At 40.5% G+C, this 15,346-nt stretch overlaps 2 protein-coding genes across 2 annotated transcripts; one reads left to right on the top strand and one right to left on the bottom strand.

The window, feature by feature from the left end:
* The first annotated feature begins 2,757 nt into the window (after nt 1-2,757).
* Nucleotides 2,758-6,095, top strand: LOC130743333 (receptor-like protein kinase HERK 1). The gene has a single exon (XM_057595529.1). It carries the CDS (start codon nt 3,276-3,278, stop codon nt 5,787-5,789), a length of 2,514 nt encoding a protein of 837 aa, XP_057451512.1. The 5' UTR covers nt 2,758-3,275; the 3' UTR covers nt 5,790-6,095.
* An 8,455-nt stretch (nt 6,096-14,550) lies between these two features.
* Nucleotides 14,551-14,922, bottom strand: LOC130744330 (uncharacterized). The gene has a single exon (XM_057596520.1). The coding sequence runs from the start codon at nt 14,920-14,922 to the stop codon at nt 14,551-14,553; it is 372 nt and encodes a 123-aa protein (XP_057452503.1).
* Between the last annotated feature and the right edge of the window lie 424 nt (nt 14,923-15,346).

Genomic DNA, 15,346 nt, shown 5'->3' with positions numbered 1-15,346 from the left:
TTTAAAGTACAATGCCCTTAAAGGCTTATATCTTCTTACCATTGATCCATTGCCCTCGTTGAACCATAAATATTCCCCTTGAGCACAAGGCGAATGAGTGAAGACTATTACTAGAGCTAAAGAGGAGTGTGGAAAGGTCATGGATTTACTATTATTTAAATATTTAGAGGAAGGTCATACAATTATTTTTCACAAAATAAAAGACTTTGATATTTATATTATAAGATAAGTTCAAATAACATATTATAAACGCAATGTTAATCAACGTTGAAAATGACATTTGCATCAATGTAATTTTCGCAACTTGAATGGATTAGAACTAATACATCCCACTTTACAATTTTCATTTCACACACTCGTCTTAATAATAATTGTTATCAATTCCCTTTTTAATTTTTATCGAGTGGATAGTGTTTCTATCAATTCCAATCTTCAAACACATAAGTCTCCAACAGTAACAATATCCACAAGACCTTACTTTTTCTCTCTATTTTTATATCACATCTATTACTTATTTTACTCTTTTCCTTTCGTGTCTTACTATTTCGGTTGTAGACACTCCAACTTCGGCTCTACCACCAAGTCATCCTTAAGATTGAAAAAACTTTGCAACCACTAATGAGAAAGAAATTGGTGCCACATGAAGAGAGAAGGACAACGATGACTTAAACCACAAGGAAGCTATTATGGAGCAAAGCAAAAGAGCATAAGCACTAGACTCCGCTTCCTCTCCACATAATGGACAAATAGGATCAACTTCCAATCCCCTTCGAGCTAGAGCCTCTCTCGTTGGGAGCACACCATGACATATGTGAATTGATTTTGCCTTCCATAACGCTTTCCACGTTTCCACTTTACATCCAGCCATTGAAGTAGAGGGAGCATCCGCTACAAAACATTGCAAAATAAAGGAATAAATTGTCTTTGTAGAGAAACAATCATCCTCCATTGCCACCCAAACTAACCCATCCGAAAACACTACAAGACAATGGAATTTTTAGAATAAACGTTGCCTCATAGGGATAAAAATATCACATAACAGCCCACGATTCTAGAACATCAAGTCATGAACAATAAGTATTAAGTTGTGACACAACAAATAAGTTCTCCACATCATGTTGATCAAGTGGCCTGGGGAGAGCCTAAAACCCGCAGCCACCGACACCCATTGATCTTCCCAAATTATGATATTGTGACCCAAACCAACCCGCCAAATACAATCCCTCTCATTAACACATTTGAAGTCATGAATGTTATTCTAAGTATAGCTCGACCTAGAACACCGTCTACAAGGGTTTAAGAAGATCATCGAAAACAACAACCTTAAAAGGTCTTGCCACCAAAGATTTATCATTCTTAAGCAAGCACCACCACTGCTTAGTCAAAAAGAGTTGTATTGAAAGATTTAACAGATCACCGACGAAAGCCACCTGTTTAGTGACATTACTAGCCCAACAAAATTTGTTTATCATCCCCTCAAATTGCAACTTCAAAGTTCTCTTGATAATGTTTGGTATGATAGGAAACTTGCAAACTTGACTCGGTAGTCTTTTTTTTCTTACACTGATATTAGTTTATTCGTTCAATGAGTAAAATTTTCTAATATTCTTGCGCTCATAAGAATCTCACGACAAGAGAGAGGTACATTCACTTTTCCTTTTAAGTGAGCAAGTAGTTAAATAATACAAACTTTTTCATCTCTTGTTGTTAGTGGTGTTTGATAAACTTCATTTTACGTGATTATACTTGATTACATTTCAATTTTGTATGTCAATTTCGTATAATGTGGCAAGGATAGCATGAAATTCATACTTATATGTAGGGATACAATATGTTAGAGAAAACAAGAGATGTAATACATTACATAATTGGCAAAAATAAGATTAAAGAGAAACTTAATAACAACAAAATGAGATGTGAATCATTAAGAACTCATATGATATATGATGTTATATATGAAAATAGACTAATGATAAAAAGTGAGATTTATATGAAATATTTTTACTATTAACAGTTAAGATATTAGAATTCCATGAGTTAGAAGGTGAGGGAGCTCACACCTCAAGTAGAAGCCGAAAATAAAAATTTACAGAAAGAAATACATTGACATTCAACTCCACCCTACAATTAGAGATAGGCATAAATAACAAAGCGATCATAAATATGATCAGAGATATGTGATAGAAAGAGAAAATAAAGATTACAAAGAAAATATGAATGAAAATGAGGTACAAAAGAAAATTAATTTTTATGCACCGACGGTGTAAATAAGTTTTACACAATCATGCAATCGCATACCCTTCATTTTGCAATCGCATACCCTTCATATTACTAGCTCATGAAAGAGACGATGAACTTTTAGAATATTAACTTGGAGAGATAAAATCATAGGCTAGTAAATAAGGGTAAACTAAGAAAGCTAATCATTTTCTTCATAAATTTATTACTAGTAACTATTTATCTTAATCTAAGAGAATTAGCTATTTGTGAGTTATATAGTAACAGAGAGAGTATAAAAAAGAGTGACCATATGAAATTTAAAAAAACATCCATCAACATCATTGATCATCTCCTAATTAATATATGTGCCATTCATTATAATGAGGAGCAATGAGTCACCCCCCCTTTTTTTTTCTCTTGAGCAAGTTATTACCTAAACACCCTCACCCCACCAATCTGTATTTATTTATTTAGTCTTTTATTTGCATCCCACCACATGCTTCCACAAGAAAATTTGTGCACCAAACTCTTATGAGTTTGACCTTGCTTCCACAGTTTATATTCCTCCTTTCTCTCTCCCTTTTATTTTAATTTTTAATTTTGAAATAAAAATAATAATCTGTGAATATGTCAACAACTAAGGTTGTCACCAAGGGTATTCCAGCTTGTGCTGACCTAGATTCTTGCTGAACATGGATTTGTTCTTCTCCTACCACCATTTGTAAATTGAAAGCTCTCTTTCAAAACAGCAAAAGGGCTCACCTACCAATTTGTCTTCTGCTTCTCTGGCTTTTGGTTCATACAGGTCCAGGTGTAGCTGTAACAGTGTTAAAGGTGTCATCTTTCTTCTTTTGTTCTTCCTTCCTCTTTCTCCCTGTGTTTGACTTCTGTGGTTTTATGCTTGATTAGTAAAAAAAACTCGTTCCTTTCCTTTTCTGCTTGTACTAGATATCTATCATCCAAGGATTCAATTTGCTTCAAAAAGATACAATTTTGAAAAGGAAAAACAAAATCCCCATATACCCATTTGGCAATTTCTTTCATTTCTAGATGTCATGATGGTGGATTTGAGAAAAGTTGGTTTCTTTTTTTGTGTTTTCTACATCTTGCCTTTGGCGTGTTTTTCTGCTACCTTTGTTCCTGTTGATAACTACCTTATAGATTGTGGAGCAACTTCAAGTACTCCAGTAGGTAACCTCAATTTCTCAGCTGATAGTTTCTCTAAGAAACTACTTTCCACACAAGAAGATATTCTTGCTAGTACCTCTTCAAAATCTGTTAATTCTTCATCTGATGAGTCCCCTTTGTACCAAACTGCAAGAATCTTCACTGGATCCTCAAAATACACTTTCCAAATTAACCAAAAGGGGAGACACTGGATCCGGCTTTACTTCTTTCCATTTACCTATGAGAAGTACAATTTGAATGCTGCAAGTTTCTCTGTTGCTACACAAAACCATGTTCTTCTTGGTGGCTTCACTGCTCAGAAAAATCCTGTGATGAAGGAATTTTCTGTAAATGTCACTACAGACACCCTTGTGCTCACATTCACGCCTTCGGAGAATTCCACTGCTTTTGTGAATGCCATTGAAGTTGTTTCTGTCCCTGATGAGCTCATTGCTGATGATGCTTTTCAGTTAGAAACATTAGCAACCTACACTGGGCTGGTGACACAGGCTGTGGAGACAGTTTGGAGGGTTAACATGGGTGGTCCGGCTGTCTCCTCCGGCGATGACCCCCTTCGTCGAACCTGGATTCCGGATCAGAGTTTCCTTCGGATACCAAACCTTGTTTTGGATGTTTCGAATATTGATGCTGTTAAGTATGAGGATGGAGGGCCAACACAAAACATTGCTCCACCTACTGTTTATGGTACTGCCGCTCAGATGAACACGAGCAGTGATCCACGTAGTAATTTCAATATCACATGGCAGTTTGATGTGGTTCCTGGATTTCAGTACCTTGTTCGGCTTCACTTCTGTGATGTAGTCAGTAAAGGTCTCAACCAACTCTACTTCAATGCTTATGTTGACTCCTTGGCGGCTGCGAACCTTGATCTCAGTATTCTTAGTGATAATGTTTTGGGTGCTCCCTATTACAAGGATGTGGTAACAGCCTTGGCTGTCAGCAATACACTCCGTGTGAGCGTTGGTCCATCTGATGCAAATAATAACAACCATAATGCCATTTTGAATGGGCTGGAGATAATGAAAATGAACAATTCTGCCGGGAGCCTCAGCGCAGCGGCAGGGGCGGGGGTTATAACCTCTGGTTCGAGTTCTAGTAAAGTTGGTGTGATAGTCGGTGTGAGTCTCGGGCTACTTGGTGCAGTGGTATTGGCTGGTGTTTTCTTTGTACTATGCTGCAGAAGAAGAAAGTTGGCAAGACAAGCGCAGTCAAAGACATGGATTCCTTTGTCCATCAACGATGGAATTTCCCACACGATGGGAAGTAAATATTCCAATGGAACTACAATAAGCGCTGCTTCAAACTTCGAGTATCGTGTCCCTTTTGCTGCAGTTTGGGAGGCTACAAACAATTTTGATGAGAATTGGGTTATTGGGGTAGGTGGTTTTGGGAAAGTATACAAGGGAGAACTAAGCGATGGCACAAAAGTGGCTGTCAAGAGGGGCAATCCAAAGTCCCAGCAGGGGTTTGCAGAATTCCGAACTGAGATTGAAATGCTGTCTCAGTTCCGTCATCGCCATCTGGTATCTTTGATTGGTTATTGTGATGAAAAGAATGAAATGATCTTGATATATGAATATATGGAGCAGGGAACACTGAAGAGTCATCTATACGGTTCAGGTTTCCCGAGCTTAAGTTGGAAGGAGAGACTTGACATATGCATTGGATCTGCTAGAGGACTTCATTACCTACACACTGGCTATGCTAAAGCGGTTATTCACCGTGACGTGAAGTCTGCAAATATCCTACTTGATGATAACCTAATGGCCAAGGTTGCTGATTTTGGATTATCGAAGACCGGACCTGAACTCGATCAGACACATGTGAGCACAGCTGTGAAAGGGAGTTTCGGGTACCTTGATCCAGAGTATTTCAGGAGGCAACAACTAACAGAAAAGTCAGACGTGTATTCGTTCGGGGTCGTTCTGTTTGAAGTTCTTTGTGCAAGACCTGTCATAGATCCTTCCCTTCCTAGGGAAATGGTGAACCTTGCAGAATGGGCGATGAAATGGCAGAAAAAAGGGCAGTTGGAGCAAATCATAGATCCGACACTCGCCGGAAAAGTCCGACCGGATTCTCTTAGGAAGTTTGGAGAAACTGCGGAAAAATGCTTGGCCGACTATGGTGTTGACAGGCCTTCTATGGGGGATGTGTTGTGGAATTTGGAGTATGCTCTCCAACTCCAAGAGGCTGTGGTTCAAGGTGATCCTGAAGAGAACAGCACCAATATGATTGGTGAACTCTCACCACAGGTCAACAATTTCGACCACGATGCGAGTGCTTCTTCTGCTGTGCAATTTGAAGGTTCAACTGTGGATGATCTCTCTGGTGTTTCCATGAGCAGGGTATTCTCACAGTTGGTTAAGTCTGAGGGTAGATGAGTGCTGGTATCCAATCTTCTGAATTATGTATTACAATACTCTTCTTTTGTGATTTTTGTTGTCTATCTTCTGAATGCGATAACTTGATTAGTAGTTATCTGCCCCAACATAGGAGATTGGGGCACATCGAGCATGTTTGGTTCCACGGTAAAATGCTCTAGGATCACTTCTGGTAAGAAGCAGCTATAAGTCTTAGCTTCTGAGTAAACGTGCATTGCATTTTCTGAAAATTGTGAAACCAAGAATATTATTTATAGATTTGTAAAGAAATATGGAGTTAATGAAACATGTTTGCTTAATTGGTAATAGACTTCTCCTTGTTAAAAATCTCTGGCTTCTTATCAGGGTTTTTGCATTGGTCTTTGATAAAAATTGAGTGTAAGCTGTGCAACTGTTAATTTGTCTGTATTTCCTATTGAAGAACTTAATTGGTAATCTGGATCTGTTTATATTTATAGTTAAGTTTTTTATTTATCTAGAATAATTCTAGATTTCATGAGCGTTTCACCAGAGAAAAGTTTAATGGACCCAGAACTGTGTTTCTCATCACCAGGGTCCATGTACTCTTAAATTTATCTTTTTTGTCTATACATAGTTAAATAGCTCAAGATATGTGGGGAAAAAACATATTTACCTTCATTTGCAACTTCAATGGAAGACTTTTTGATAGAGACCTGAATGTTAATTTGGGATTGGGAAAGCCCAAAGTGTGGAAGGTTTACGTGAGGAAAAAGGGAAGAAAGGAGTGAGCTGGCAGAGTTAGTTATATAAGAGAATAATAGAGTGAGGGGAGGATTCCATTCATGATCAGTTTTTCTGTTTGAGGAGAGAGAGTATCTTTCTTGTTGAGGGGAAGTCGTTAGCACTTCTTGGGTTGTTAGCTAGCTCTAACAATACCTTTTCTTTTCATTCTCTGTAATTGTTCTACTGATCAATACAATTCCAGTTAAATTCCTTCTTAAATCCTTGTTATTCTCTACTGTTCTCTAAAAATCTCCATCAATTGGTCCGACCTGCCGGATCCACACGCATCTCTGGAACCAGTGCTAGTAGATGCCACCCAAGATGGTTGATCGCATGGAAGCTCTAGAGACTCAGATGGGTACTGTAACCGATACGTTGCACGAACTGGCGCTCCAACTGCAGCAACAGAGCTTAGTTTTGACTGAGCTGAGCAAGCAGATAGGGAAGAAGGCTGATCACGAAGAGGAGACCTCGGCGACCGTTTCCAGTCCGGGTGAATCGCGCCTCGCCGGAAAGAAGGTGAAGTTACCGGTGTTCGAAGGAGATGATCCAGTGGCCTGGATCACGAGAGCTGAGATCTATTTTGATGTGCAAGGAACTCCCGATGAACTTCGGGTGAAGCTCGCACGTTTGAGTATGGAGGGATCTACCATCCATTGGTTCAATCTGCTCATGGAGACAGAGGATGAACTATCATGGGAGAAGCTCAAGCGAGCCTTAATCGCGCGCTATGGAGGACGGAGACTGGAGAATCCGTTCGAAGAGCTATCCACGTTGCGCCAGCGAGGGAGTGTGGAGGAATTCGTGGAGGCATTTGAGTTGTTGTCATCGCAGGTGGGAAGGTTGCCTGAAGACCAGTACCTGTGATATTTCATGAGTGGGTTGAAGCCACCGATTCGCCGGCGAGTTCGCACTCTGAACCCCAGCACTCGCATGGAAATGATGCGGATCGCGAAGGATGTCGAAGATGAGCTCAAGGAAGAAGACGACGAAGAGGGTAAACGGGTAATCAGGAAACCCGGGTACGAACGAGCGGGTCAGGGAGATTGGGCCGGGTCCACTGCTGCTAAAAATGGGCTTTATGCGGCTAAGGACTTAACCCGTTTCTCTAAATCAAGCGGGTCAATTCCGACCCGTTCGCTAAGCTTGAGTGGGTCTAACTCTACATCCTCAAACCCTACATCGTCAATGGGCTCGACGGCGAGAAACACTGGTGGCGACTACCGTTCTGGATCATCGGAGCGATGGAAGGGGGTTCGCCGGTTCCCAGTAGATGAAATCGCCGAGAGAAGAGCAAAGGGGCTCTGTTTCAAGTGCGGGGGAAAATATCACCCGACTCTGCACAAGTGCCCCGAGAGATCGTTGCGGGTTCTGATCCTAGGAGACGGAGAAACGATCGACGACGAGGGAGAGATTATAATGCTCGAAGGCGAACAACCAGAGGAAGAGGAAGAGGAAGAACCAGAACCAGTGGCGTTTAAGCTAATGGGGGTTCTGGGCTGTATGGAGGAGACACATACGATGAAGCTCTCTGGTCAAGTGGGACATGTGGAATTGTTAGTCTTGATTGACAGCGGAGCAAGCCATAATTTCATTTCTCCTACGATTGCTTCTGCTTTGGGCTTGACGATTACGACTACCCATTCCAGGAACATCAAACTTGGCGATGGCCACAAGGTGGTTACTAAGGGAATTTGCAGAGGAATTAAAGCCAAGCTGGGAAACATCGAAATCACCATTGATGCTTTGGTGTTGGAATTGGGTGAGCTAGACCTGGTACTGGGAGTGGCTTGGTTGAGAACTCTGGGTAAGGTACTCATGGACTGGAAAACGTTAACCATGCAGTTCATGTATGGAGGTCAGATAGTGAAACTACAAGGGTTGGGGAACAAGGACAGCCAGCAGCGCAATTTGCATTCCTTCCTTACTGACACTCAGGGCAGAGAAAACATGGAGTGGTGGTGGTCACAACTTCGTCTTGTTGAGGCTACCAGAGCAGTTGAAGAGAGCCCACACCAACTTCAATCTCTTTTAAGAGAATTCCAGGCAGTCTTCACCACCAAGATTCAATTACCGCCTGAGAGGTCCAAGGTTCATCAAATAAACCTCTTTCCTGGCCAGGGACCCATAAATGTAAGGCCCTACAGATACCCTCATCACCAGAAAGAAGAAATTGAGAAGCAGGTGTTAGAGTTGATGGAAGCAGGAATTATTCGACCAAGCATGAGTTCTTTTTCTAGCCCCGTTATCTTAGTGAAGAAGAAAGATAAGAGTTGGAGGATGTGTGTGGACTATAGGGCACTGAACAAAGCAACTATTCCAGATAAATACCCTATCCCAATTGTGGATGAATTGCTAGATGAGTTACATGGGGCAACAATGTTTTCTAAGATAGACCTTAAGTCTGGATACCATCAAATCCGGGGTACATGAAGATGATATTCCCAAAACTGCTTTTAGAACTCATAATGGCCACTATGAATATTTAGTTATGCCATTTGGGTTGATGAATGCCCCTGCCACTTTCCAAGCCATAATGAATGACATATTCAGGCCTTACTTAAGGAAATTTGTATTGGTTTTTTTTTATGATATTCTCATCTACAGTAAGGATCTAACTGAACATATTGATCACTTGAAATTGGTCTTAACCGTGTTACTGAGCAACTGTTTTGTGGCTAATCAGTCCAAGTGCAGGTTTAGTTGTGGTCAGGTTGATTATCTGGGACATCTAATCTCAGGAAATGGTGTCGCAGTAGACCCTGACAAGGTGCACTGCATTGAAGCTTGGCCTGAACCAAAAAATGTCAAGGGGGTGAGGGGCTTCCTGGGATTGACAGGCTATTACAGGAAGTTCATAAAAAACTATGGGAAATTAGCCAAACCACTCACCGAGTTGACCAAGAAAGACAATTTCTCATGGGGGCCCGAAGCACAGCAAGCTTTTACCCTTCTCAAATCTGTCATGACTACCTCTCCAGTCCTAGCCCTCCCCGATTTTACCCTTCCTTTTGAGGTTGAATGTGATGCTGCAGGGAGGGGTATTGGGGCAGTCCTGATGCAACAGAGGAGGCCCATAGCCTATTTCAGTAAAGCATTGTCTGCTGGAAACTTGGCCAAGTCAGTCTATGAGAAAGAACTGATGGCATTGGTACTGTGTATTCAACATTGGAGGCACTATTTGTTGGGGAGGATTTTTACTGTTTATACAGACCACAAGAGCTTGAAACACTTCTTACAGCAAAGGGTTTCATCTCCTGACCAACAATGTTGGTTAGCCAAGTTGTTAGGATATCAATTCGAAGTCAAGTACAAACCAGGGCTGGAAAATAAGGCAGCTGATGCTTTGTCCAGATGCTTTGATGAGGGGGAGATGCACTCCTTGGTCTCTTTTCCTCTGTGGCAAGATAGGAAGAGACTATTGGCGGAGTTAGCTCAGGACTCTTACATCCAGAACCTGACTGCAGAGGTCCTAAAAGACCCTCATTCTAAACCTGGGTTTGTGATTCAGCAAGGGATCTTGTTGTATCATGGAAGGCTAGTGCTATCACCTCAGTCACCATCTATTCCTTGGCTATTGGAAGAATTCCATGGTTCCCCAACTGGTGGCCATTCAGGTTTTTACAGGACATATAGGAGGCTGGCTGATTCTCTTTATTGGGTGGGAATGCAAAAGAGAGTCAGGAATTTTGTGCGGGAATGTGAGGTGTGCCAGAGGCAGAAGTACAGTGCTACTACCCCAGGGGGCCTTCTCCAACCTCTCCCGATTCCTAATGCAGTTTGGGAAGATGTCTCTCTTGATTTCATCACTGGACTCCCTAAATCTAAAGGCTATGAGGCTATTCTAGTAGTTGTGGACAGACTCTCTAAGTATAGCCATTTCATTCTTTTGAAGCACCCTTACACTGCAAAGTCTATTGCTGAAATCTTTGCCAAAGAGATAGTGAGGTTGCATGGTATTCCTAGTTCTGTAGTCAGTGATAGGGATCCCATCTTTGTGAGCCATTTCTGGTCAGAACTGTTCAAGCTTCAGGGTACAAAACTCAAAATGAGTTCTGCCTATCATCCTGAGACAGATGGCCAGACAGAGGTCATCAACAGGTGCTTGGAGAGCTATTTGAGGTGCTTTGCTTCTGATCAACCTAAGACTTGGTCTTACTGGGTACCCTGGGCGGAATTCTGGTATAATTCCACCTTCCATACCTCCATTAGCCAAACCCCTTTTGAAGTAGTTTATGGGAGGAAAGCTCCTCCTTTGGTGAGGTTCCTTTCAAATGAAACTAAAGTAGCTGCTGTGGCCCTGGATCTTAGTGAAAGGGATGAAGCTATTAAACAACTCAGAGAGCATCTTAAGAAAGCACAGGAACAAATGGCTAGCTATGCTAACAAGAAACGGAGAGACTTGCATTTTAAAGTGGGAGAATGGGTTTTCTTAAAGCTCAGACCACATAGGCAGCAGTCAGTGGTCAAGAGGATTAATCAGAAGTTAGCTCCCAGGTTTTATGGGCCTTTCCAGATAGAGACCAAGATTGGTGCAGTTGCATACAAGCTGAAACTCCCTGATGGTTCTAAGATACATCCGGTTTTCCATGTGTCCCTACTGAAACAAGCCATTGGCAGCTCTCAGGTTCAGGGTCAATTGCCTAGGGACTTGGAGATTGATGACCTGAATGACATTTACCCTGAAGCAATCATAGGAACCAGGACTATTCGTCAGGGAGACAGTGAGGTGCACCAGAGTCTGATAAAATGGACTCACAAGTCTTTGGATGATGTCACTTGGGAAGACAATGCTGTATTGGCTGGTCAATTTCCTGATTTCTGCCTTGAGGACAAGGCTGTTTCTGAGGAGGAGGGAATTGATAGAGACCTGAATGTTAATTTGGGATTGGGAAAGCCCAAAGTGTGGAAGGTTTACGTGAGGAAAAAGGGAAGAAAGGAGTGAGCTGGCAGAGTTAGTTATATAAGAGAATAATAGAGTGAGGGGAGGATTCCATTCATGATCAGTTTTTCTGTTTGAGGAGAGAGAGTATCTTTCTTGTTGAGGGGAAGTCGTTAGCACTTCTTGGGTTGTTAGCTAGCTCTAACAATACCTTTTCTTTTCATTCTCTGTAATTGTTCTACTGATCAATACAATTCCAGTTAAATTCCTTCTTAAATCCTTGTTATTCTCTACTGTTCTCTAAAAATCTCCATCACTTTTCTACCCTCTTAATCAGATTTTTCTTTCTCTTCAATAGGAGATTTCTGTCCTTAATGTAGAATTTTTTCCTCTCTTTTTTCATCACACAACTGCATTTGTAGCAGCTTGTTGTCACCTCCTCCATCCACACATGTCTCTTGTTTGATATCTGAGTTGTTGACCTGTATTTCCTGCAGTCAGGTACCGTGGGGAATCCCCCGCATTTAGCGGAGTCAAGGGTCTGTAGCCATCCGATCAATATTGGATGAGTCCAATTTAAAGAAGCTATTGTACACTTAAAATCAGTTTCTTTAAATCGGAGTCAAATGAGCAAGATCGGACGCTACATTCCATTGTCTTTACTGAATTCATGGTTTCGTAAGTTAGTTGCTACAAATGAGATAACCATTTTGTGCTTGCCCTTCATATGATTAAGGAAAAACAAGGGGACTTCAATTGGATAAATAGGTCCAGGGATGAGAATTCCTTGATGAACAAAAAATGATATATATGTTCTCACTTCTCATTAGCTCATCATGCTAGTTCTAGCCGCATTGACTACTAACTCTTAATTGCCCTTGTACCCTCTTCCTTGTTACTGAATCTTACAAACCCAAAATTGCCTTTTTCATAGTGGCTTGAACATAAGAATCCCTTACACTCACAGGATTAAACCAAGTAGCTTCTGATTTGCAAGAGCCACTGCATAGAAGAAGTTAGAATATATGCTTGAACATTGAAATTGCTTGAACATAAAAATTGATTTTTCTGTCTTTCTTTCCTTGTGGCTTGAACATGAGAATCCCTTACACTCACAGGATTAAATCAAGAAGCTTCTGATTTGCAAGAGCCGATGCATAGAAGAAGTTAGAACATGATCATCATAGAGGCCATATTCCTGAGAGAAAAAACTTCATTTATATCATAATAATCAATTTGATAAGCTTTTTTTTTGGACCAGTATTTTTCCATAGCTTTTGGTCTTGCAAGGGTTGTGGCAGTTTAAACAATTCAGGTTGCCTGCAAAAAGACTCTTGTTTCTAGCTTCAGCTCTTAATGTTCAAATCAATCAAGGGGAAGACTTTGATACAGTTCTATACATGATGTTTTTGTTGTTCTCTAATATCAACACAACACAGGTTGAATATTCGGAAGTTAACAGTGATAAATACCATGAAAGCGAGTGATTGAGTTTTTCTCTGGCCAACAACACGAAAAACAATCATGGAACAGTAGTTAAGTTTTGTACATTAATCAAGATTCAAGACCAAAACAATTTACATTAACTTGCAATCATGAAACATAAGCCCCTGGATTTAGAAGACCAAGACATGAAGGAGACATGAATAGGCACGAGTGTGATTCTCTTCATGCATATTGAACAAACGAAAATAGTGAAAGGATGGGTCATCATCATGTGGAACAACTAATGAAAGAGTATTTATTGATAGAAAATTAAAGTGTCTACGGTAGGATATTTATTGATTGCGTAAAAAGAAAGTTTTTTTTTTTGAAATGAGTAAAAAGAAAGTTCTAAATGTGATAAATGAATTAATAATGAAATTCTGGTTCCCGCACAGGACAGATGTTCTATGTGATGCTGGGACAATCGGTTCAACAACTGACTAACAGTAACAACATAAACTTTAGAAGCATAAGTAAACAAGAAACAAGAATTGTTAACCCAGTTTGGTGAAACTTCACCTACGTCTGGAGGGTTTGCACCCAAAGAAAGGAAATCTACTATCTCAAGATTCAGGAACTACAGACACTAATGAACACCACAGTTCATAGTTCTCTTCCTAATCTACCCAGTGTATTTCTACTTAGTATCTCAACCTAAGTATGAGAGCCCCTCTCACTTTCTCTCAATCACTGCCACAGTGAATGATAACAAACAATCGACAATCATAATTTGAAGAATCAAACAACACAGAACACAACTTTGCTTTATAGAATCAATGAGCAAAGTTTGTTCACAACAAAACAAGGACAAAGACAAAATAACAATCTTAAAACACTTGATCTCTATATTAGCTTCAGTGGTCTTCATGTTTTAGGTCTTCATCCTTTTATATACTTCAGCAGCGACATTAGGGTTTGCTTGGGCTGAAGAACAGATTGCACCAACAATAAAATAAAACGCAATCTTCAAAGATATGATTACGTTACAAACGAGTAATCATAGAAACAAATCTTCAATCAAAGATTGTTTCAACAAATAACAGCCCGCAATTAATTCCCTTCTCGTACAGCTACTTGAACCGCAAGTAACTACAAAACAAATCTTCATAAGATCTTCAAGGGCCCAGAATCACGCTCCACGCAAAGGACTGATGTCCTAGCTTCACAAAGACAGATGTCAGAGCATCGTCTTCGACATCAGGTTGTTTTTTACAAAATGCAAGACAACCAAAAGGAACAACAATCTCACCCTTTGTCAAATTTTGTCTAAAACAACTTGAGAATCAGAGAGGGTAAACATAGAGAAACATAGCTCCCCCTTAGCAGCGGAACTCCCCCTCAAATGATGCATCCATACCAACACAAGTATACTTCAAAAACATAGTTGGAACAAAGAACATGGCAGCTAACCACACTAATTATCCAACAAGTGTAAACTAGTAAACCAGCAGTAACTTGAACATAACAGCTTGGAGAACTACACAACAATGACTTGTCTTGTCTTGAAATTGTCTTCAAATTATTATAGACCCAAGCAAGCAAACAGAAAACCTAGTCTTCACAAGAACCAAAAAAACATGCAGCTAACATGCAACTACTCCCTCTTTTTAACATAAATTTGGCAAAAGGGTCTTCAGCATAAAAAAACCATCAGTTCTTAAACCAGAATGACAACAATTCATGAACATTTTTAATAACTGACTTCTTACGACCGATAGATGGTTCAGAACCCAAGGTAGATTGATGGATTTGGAGATCAAGTTCAGATGTGTCAACAATGGGGTTTAGATTTCTAGCAGAGGGTTCCATATTCACATCTGAAGTAGTCTCAACTAATGTCTCAACATGGGGTTCAACATTGGGAACAAAAACAGATTCAACTGATATCTCATGAATCACACTAGGCACAATAGCATTAGGATCTGCACTTACAGATTCACCTATACTTGCATGAACAGTTGCTGGTGCATTTGAGACTTCAAGAGAACTTGCAGCAACAAATTTCTTCCTCCACTCCTTCATATGATCTACGCCAGAACTCTGAGATTTAAGAAGAGCAACATCCTTTGAATATGATTTATTCACCCTAGATGGCTGTGGAGACATCTCCTCCTCGCCGAAGAACTTGACTCTAACTCCTTCTTTAGGTTTCCACTCCTTCCTTAATTAATCTACATATCTTAAAATATACCAATAATCTTGGATCTTTCAATGTATTATGGGCTGAACTTTGGGGTATTTTCACTGTTCTATCTTTAGCGTGGAGCAGAGGCATCCGCAGAGTGATTGTGGAGAGTAACTCTGGCAATGCGGTTCATCTTGTGAATCAGGGCTGTGATCCGTGTCACCCCTATGGTGGTCTTGTAACTCAAATTCGTGCTTGGAAGGAGAAGGAGTGGCAGTTATGTTGCATCCATGTGTGTCATGAAGCAAACCAAGTAGCGGA

This window comes from Lotus japonicus, chromosome 3, assembly GCF_012489685.1.
Source record: "Lotus japonicus ecotype B-129 chromosome 3, LjGifu_v1.2".
NCBI lineage: Eukaryota > Viridiplantae > Streptophyta > Magnoliopsida > Fabales > Fabaceae > Lotus > Lotus japonicus.
The sequence above is the reverse complement of the archived record's forward strand: the minus strand, read 5'-3'. Positions and strand labels throughout refer to the sequence as shown.